This window comes from Pterocles gutturalis, unplaced genomic scaffold, assembly GCF_000699245.1.
Source record: "Pterocles gutturalis isolate BGI_N339 unplaced genomic scaffold, ASM69924v1 scaffold1000, whole genome shotgun sequence".
Lineage (NCBI taxonomy): Eukaryota > Metazoa > Chordata > Aves > Pterocliformes > Pteroclidae > Pterocles > Pterocles gutturalis.
In genome coordinates this window covers 34,881-42,049 of record NW_010143093.1, presented here as the reverse complement: position 1 = coordinate 42,049, position 7,169 = coordinate 34,881, and the positions used below count along the sequence as shown (strand labels likewise).

The following is a 7,169-nucleotide window of genomic DNA, read 5'->3' as shown; positions in this document are numbered from 1 at the left end:
ACAGATCAAAACTTAATTATTTTTTTCCTCCCATTTGCATTGTAGATATCCATGTTTAAAACCTGTATAAACACACAATTTATAGCTATGCCCACCAGTAGCAGATACCTTCTCTTTTTGACTGACAACGATGAGATTTCTGTCATGCTTTGCCTCTCCTACGGTGCCAGTGATGGGATTTTTTTCCTTGAAATCTTATTACTGAATGCACTGTCATGGTCTCAGATGGAACTTTCAATCAAAAAGGCAATCAGAAGGTTATCTATTTGTGAGTTTTCCTACAAAAGAGCTTTGCAAACCTCTACAGTGTATACTGTAACTCATAGTCAGAGCTACTTGCCCTAAACGTTTATGTGACTATAGACAATAATGTGATCCATATCTCACAGCACCTTCCTTTGCTCCCAGGAGTGGGATGTAGAATAGAAATTGGCTCAGTCTAAGTTTCGAATCAGACTTTTGCATTTACACTACTATCAGATTTGGCATGGCAATTCAGAACACCCTGGCACTTGGTACAAGTGATTAGTAAGAATGTGTTTGACTGTCATTACAGTCTGTTACATAAATATGTTTGATTCCATTGAAATCTGAATGACAGATTCTTTTCTATCTTAAGATGACTTCACTGTTTAGTTTATAGTATTACCAAAATCGCCAAAGTTATTGAGATACATTTTCAGTGTAACTTGAATGAATTGTATACTCCATTAATTTTTATAAAATCTTTATAATACATATAGAAGTGGTATTAGCATATCAGTTGTCTGCAAACTAGAGTCATTAAAACTAACCATGCTGCAGCTAAAGAAAAGTAAATATTTCCATTTTGAAATACAGGCAAAATTGGGGGTAATGCATTAAGATATTTTTGTTTGCAGAACAAACATTACTGAGGAGCTTAAAGACAGGGGATTGTTTTTACTACCAATACTTTAACAAAAAGTGTGTGAGGTTATTTTTCAGCATGGCACAGTGAATTAGACACACATAACTCTTGTGGTCACAGGCTGCTGCATATCTAATTCTGCAAATGCTGTCAAAAATTGCTTCATATATTATCCTTTTTTATTTTGACTGTATTCAAGTAATAAATGAATTATTTTGAAGGAACTACATTCCTCAATAAACTATGAAGTTATTCAGGAAGTCTAATTTCTGCACTGCACAGGTAAAACTGAAAGAAAAGCAGTAACAAGAAAAGTATTTATAAAAATATATTTCACAAAGTAGGAAACAATACAGGAGTTTCTCTGAATACAATACATGGAGTAAATAAACAAACAATAATATAGCTTCAAAACAAAGTAGAAAATTAAAATGATTTGCATGTAATACGTCATTTTATTATACAATTGCTACTTCTAAATGGCAAGTTTGCATTACAAATTGAGTATGCTTGCAGCTTCTAGTGTTCTTTCTCTGTGTGCAAGAGCCCTGGTGCATCACTATGAATATTATAGAAAAGAAATGCTAATAACATAAGCAGTAAAATTATGTACACACTGGTTCCTGCTCTAATACAGTGGAGAACTATAAGCATGTTTTGTACTGTACTGTGTTATGTGTGGATTTCTAAAAGTCTATAGTTTAAATATTCACATGAACCAGTTTAGTTCCAGCTGTTTGTGCTTGTATTAAAAACACCAGGTACTAGATTTATGAAGACGATATAAAACTGTCAAAAGTTTTCTCTGGGAAAGTTTTATTCCTGCCAGCATTCTCTTAAAATTCAGCTCCTGCAAATGGACAGGTTACCACTTTAACCTGCAACAATTTGTCATTTTTCATTTCAAAATGTACATGTATTAAACATTCATTATATATAGAAAAAAAAATCTAACGGATATAACTTAGTTTTCTTCATAATCTTACTCTATAGATTATCAGTCTTAATAAATAAAAGCAGTAATGGACATCAATAAAATATTTATTTAAAAGATTAAACAAATAAATTCAATCTTTAGCAATAAAATCAGCAATTCTTTCATACATGTAAGTCCATCCCCTTTCACAGTTTTTTTTCCTTTCAGAAGACGAAGCACAGGACTGATCCTTCTTCTATAAAAAGATCCTTTTGTAAAGCAGGGTTTTGTGGCCCTGCTTCTGAATCTCTGCACATTAGTAAGATTTATTATCCATCACTGGAATGGATTAAGAACATGTGAATATTTTAAGGCTTGATACAATATTTAAAGATGATATTCAGTCTGTGGTTACGTGGCCAACAATTACTGTATGTACAATGCATGGTCACTGCACAGTAGAAGCCAGTAAGAATTTACAATGCTATTTCTATTCAGCATTGCTAAGAAGACCAAGATATTGCTTTTAACATTTCTGTGGCGGGATCTTTGTTGGCTATGCAGAAACAAATCATTAGCTTTACACATACTGGCAGGAGATACTGTTCTACAGCAAAATCCCTGCAAGTCCATTTTCTAAGAAAGCACCAATTTCTTTTTGTTCTTTTCAATTCACTGAAGATAATCAAAGATCCAAATCTCCATCTTCAGAGTGGTCAAGTGAATATCAAATATCCAAAGACTTCTAGACACTCCACATACTTTACTTCACACTCCACAAGACTTAACCTCCTAACATATACTTTTTTTTTTTTTGGTTCAACATTACAATGTAGTTGATTTTATAGATGACTGGCGCTAAACTTGCCTCTAAAACAAAAAGCCACATCAGTTTTAACTAACAGCAGTGGCCCTAGAATATTACATGATCATTAAGTCAACAGTGAAAAAGTTCGTAATCCACTGTCAAGTTTCTTTGTCACTTTCTCCAACTGAGTAAAGTTCTCCAAGTCTTTTAAAGCGAGGACCCCATTCACTGAGGTAGTCAAAATTCTGATCTGAGTCTGATGTGGAGGACTCCAATGAGCTAAGGGAACCAGCCGCTGACCCTCTTCCTTCATAGCCATAAATCTGGATAGAGTCATATGGTGGAGCCGTGGGATCATTATCAGCTTCATGGAGCCTGACATTAATAAATTCATCGACATCAACACCATTAGGCACAGGTGCAAGACCCTGCCTGGGCATAAATTGAAGATCAGGCTTAATATCCTTACGAGGCAAAAATCCATTAATTCCATCTGGATTTTGCAAAGTTGCAATGTCAAAAGCTTCTGTATCTTCTTCTCCACCTCCTTCATCATCGTAGCGAATAATATTTTCCCTCACATCTTCATCATCTTTGATGATTAGAGGCTCATTTTTATGTCTTCTTAGTGTTACAAACAGCACCACAATGACTGCAAAGAAAGCATTAGGCTGATTAGGTAAAAAGTTTCCAATCAAAACACTACTTGTTAAGCACAGTTGTGGAAGGCGATAGGTTGCTTTTTTGTGAAAATACGAGTCATAATTGCAGTGAAAAACTGAAAGGCCTATAATTTCGACTTCAAGTGATGAAAATTTGATCAGAAGCTCTGGCTAGCCCTCTAGTTTTCTATTACCTGCTCATATTTACATCTGAAGGTCAATTTTAGATAAACAATAAAATTTCATATACTACCATTTTTGAGGCTCAAATTTAGACAACAACTTTTCCCTTTGGAGAATTTACAAACCTAGGTGAAATCAAGCTATCACCACTCACTGAATATAGTCTATAATGATCTGCATTATGGGTGGATTTTTCCAAAATTAGAGGGTGTTTTTCTGAAAACATAGCCCTGATGACAGAAGGAAAATGGTGTCTTTTTTTTTTTTTTAAGTGTTGCAACAGACTCACACTATATAACTGAAAAGAGAATGAGACAGTAAGGGAGAAAGAGAGAGTTTAGATACATCAGTTTCAGAATCATGGACAGATGCATAAAAAGCTCTAAATTGGTTACACTGTTGTTTTTGCAGCTTAATGCTGAAATCTGTGTTACTGATGTAAATCTCAGTTACAAAGTGAAGCTGAAAAGCACAGAAATAGGCCTCTTCCTTCACAGTTCTCTCCCTCGCATGCTTGATGTCATATACAAATTTTGTGTTCTATTAAAATATACAATGCTTCTCATCTTGTAAAACTGTAATGTCTCTTCTGCCATTACAATCCAGAATAAACTCATACAAGTCTTAGGAGATACAACAAATCCATTTCCCATCATGTGCAGTGTATACTGTGTTCACCTTGCTACTTAACGTACCTGATTTGATTTTTCGGTTTCATATTCCATACCGGTATATTATGTAACTTGTGTGTAAAACTACTTCAGATTGGGACTTCGTTTTATAATGCTTTTGTTCTGTTCTTATACAGTAGGGATGCAGTCCTGACAGGTGTCTCAGTACTGCTGCATTGTATTAGATTGCATGTCCTTCTGTACGACTTCTTTGCTTACTTACAGCCACCCAGGAATCAGAAAAATTTCGAACACCAGTCTGTGAAATTAATACATACCTAGCAGCAAAATGATGCATGCTAATATTGCAATTAGGGCTCCCATGCTGAGTCCGATGGGAAGTACGTATGCTTCAACGTTACAGGACTGGACAATACCATCGCTGCTGCAGCCACAGACGCGAATAGTGAGAGTGCTAGTGCTGCTCATGGGAGGGTTCCCACTGTCGCTTATTACGATTGGCAGTAGATACACTTCTTGCTTCTGCCGGCTGAAGCCACTATGCTTTGCCAATATGCTGAGAGTATTATCTGAAAAAGGGAAAATTTGCATTGTTTCATCACATAGAATAACTGCTAAAACCACAGCTTTTTCTTAATGCATTCAGAAAACCCCTATACGAACAGATATGCACTTTATTATACTCATTATACCAGGAGCGCATGACACAGAAATCCTTCCCCTTTCTGTCTGGCTGCCCATGCCCCAAGTCAGTAAGCGCAACATACACATTTTCTTGTGTCATGTGGTATGACTGTAATGGCAACCCCTCAAATTTCTTCTCTGCATTCATCCCATAGATGTCTTCCCATCATGATTCATCACTATTTTTCAAATCACACAGTCATAAAAGTTCAACCAGTACAACAAAGAGAGAAATTAAATGTTAAAGTAACTCAAGTAAAGCACATTAATAAATTAAAACAAATGTTCTATGCATTATAAGCACAAATTACACAATATTTTGTCCTGCTATAAAATATTCTTCTTTTTTATTGATGAGCAGTATAAGGACAAACAAAGGAAAGGCTGAATGTCTTAAAAGTTTTAAGCCTAATTTTCATCAATCTAAACATTTATTGGGCCTCAATGATCAAGACAGAACAAACCAAAACAGAATGTGTCTCCTATGAAGGCAGCCAGAGGAAGTGAGTCTAGGACATTCTTACCTCTTCACACATATGCAGATACTTAATTTTAGAAACATTCAGAGGCATCTGACTACATGGCATCCTACCCAGACATAAGGTTACACAATTAAAACCTCTCACAGTCACTCTGTTCTCAGTTCACTATCAAAATTATTACAAGCTGATTTTACCTTAGGTAATCCTATAGATTCTATTGTGTACAGTTATAAGAATCATAGATTCTAGCCATTTAACCACACACTATCAAATATCAGTGATCTTGTATGTGCCCAAGCGCTCAGGTATAAACCATGATTAGTGAGCATGTCAAATATTGAAAACACTGATTTATTTACATACTTAAATATTCACTGTTGTTTTAATTGCTTTATTCTGTGGAGTAAAAAAAAATAATTCAGTATTATGAGTTATAAACTAACAGAGTGCATATTGAGTTTTACTAGTCTGTTTTTTGTGTTCTTTCATCAAAAATAACACCACAAATTAAAAACATTCTGACAGGCACACAGAACTGGAATGCATGTGTGTGTTTCTGAGGAATCCAATGACAATTTGAAAATAAAGCTGCACATCATATTTGGGAGAAGGAGATGGTAGCTCCTTTCATTAACCTCTCTTCCTCTGTGCTACCAAAGTTAACTTTCCTGAAGTATCATGAACAAAATTAAGCCTCTTGATACTTTATGCCATAAAACGGGCACATGCAGTTACTAAATGCCATTCCATGGAAGGAAAGAAATCACTGAGTTATGTGGCAGGCATAAGGAAAAGAAGACTTGAAAGACAGGCAATGTTCATATGACAGATACAACAAAGACCCAATTCTTGAGTTTAATCCAAAAAAGGTACCTGAAGTGCATGACAACATGTGTATGCATATACATATAGTAACTGTAAGAAAGCTTTGTATCTACTTTGATCTTGGTGCTGCTCATGTATTCACCTGAAAACATGAAATAGTTTAGAAATGTTTAATTTGTACTGTGATCACCAGGAACATTTCTGACAGCCCATGGTATCTGTGCAGCGTGTATCACTGCCCCTACACAAGAGACAGATGTATGCTCAAAATAGCTGGCACCCTATGAACTGCAAAGACTGAGGTAGATGGAGAGAAGGAAGAAGGGGAAAACACTCATGAAGCCAATACTGTAAAGACATTTTTCACATCCATTAAAAAAAAAAAATCTAAAATGCAGTATTTTCTTCTTGAAATCCTTCATAGTAAGGAGGCATATTAATAAGGAATAAAAGTAGTTACTGAATATATATGATTAGAAAATGGAACATTACTAAATTTTATCATATCCTGAACCTATATCAAGACATCAATCAGTAGATAACTCCTATAGTTAAATAATTACTGCCATAAAACAAAATATGAAGAAAAATTATTTAAGCACATGGAGTAATTGTCTATACAAGAGAAAAAAGAAGGCTTGTTTTCCCATTCACCGACTAAGAAATTGAACTTCAAGTAGTCTCCTTCTAAGTTCAGGGTCTTTGATTTCGCAGTCTCACTGTATCGCTTCCATGGTGAAATCACCTACCAATCACACTTATGTAGCCTAGTGAGCTTCTTACTATAATTTATATTGCAGGTTATGTAATCATTTTAGCATTTTTCGTAGCATTTAGAGTACACAACACATGAAGATCAACCTAAAAATCAACTGCTTTATAAAACTGTATAAATATGGTCACTTCATAATACCTTCACAGAACAAAAAGGATTCCTAATGATTTTTCTTCCCAGGAATCCTGAGTTTTTATCTATTCAAGTCAGAAACAGTCACATCAACACTGATGGCACTGGAGCTAAATAAATAGTCTAGTCCTTCCTTGTGCCCTTTTTAAAATTAAAGGAAGCATATGTGCTTACTGAAGAT

The 7,169-nt window shown here is 35.1% G+C and overlaps 1 protein-coding gene across 1 annotated transcript in view; it reads right to left on the bottom strand.

Annotated features, from left to right (window-relative positions):
• Nucleotides 1–1,204: 1,204 nt before the first annotated feature.
• The window catches only part of LOC104469865 (cadherin-8), a gene marked incomplete at its 5' end in the record, with an annotated part of 34,415 nt that continues 28,450 nt past the window's right edge, over nucleotides 1,205–7,169 (bottom strand). The window contains 2 exons of the mRNA XM_010084584.1: nucleotides 1,205–3,265; nucleotides 4,408–4,659. Coding sequence (XP_010082886.1) covers nucleotides 2,772–3,265; nucleotides 4,408–4,659 — 746 coding nt within the window. The remainder of the gene's footprint in view (nucleotides 3,266–4,407; nucleotides 4,660–7,169) is intronic.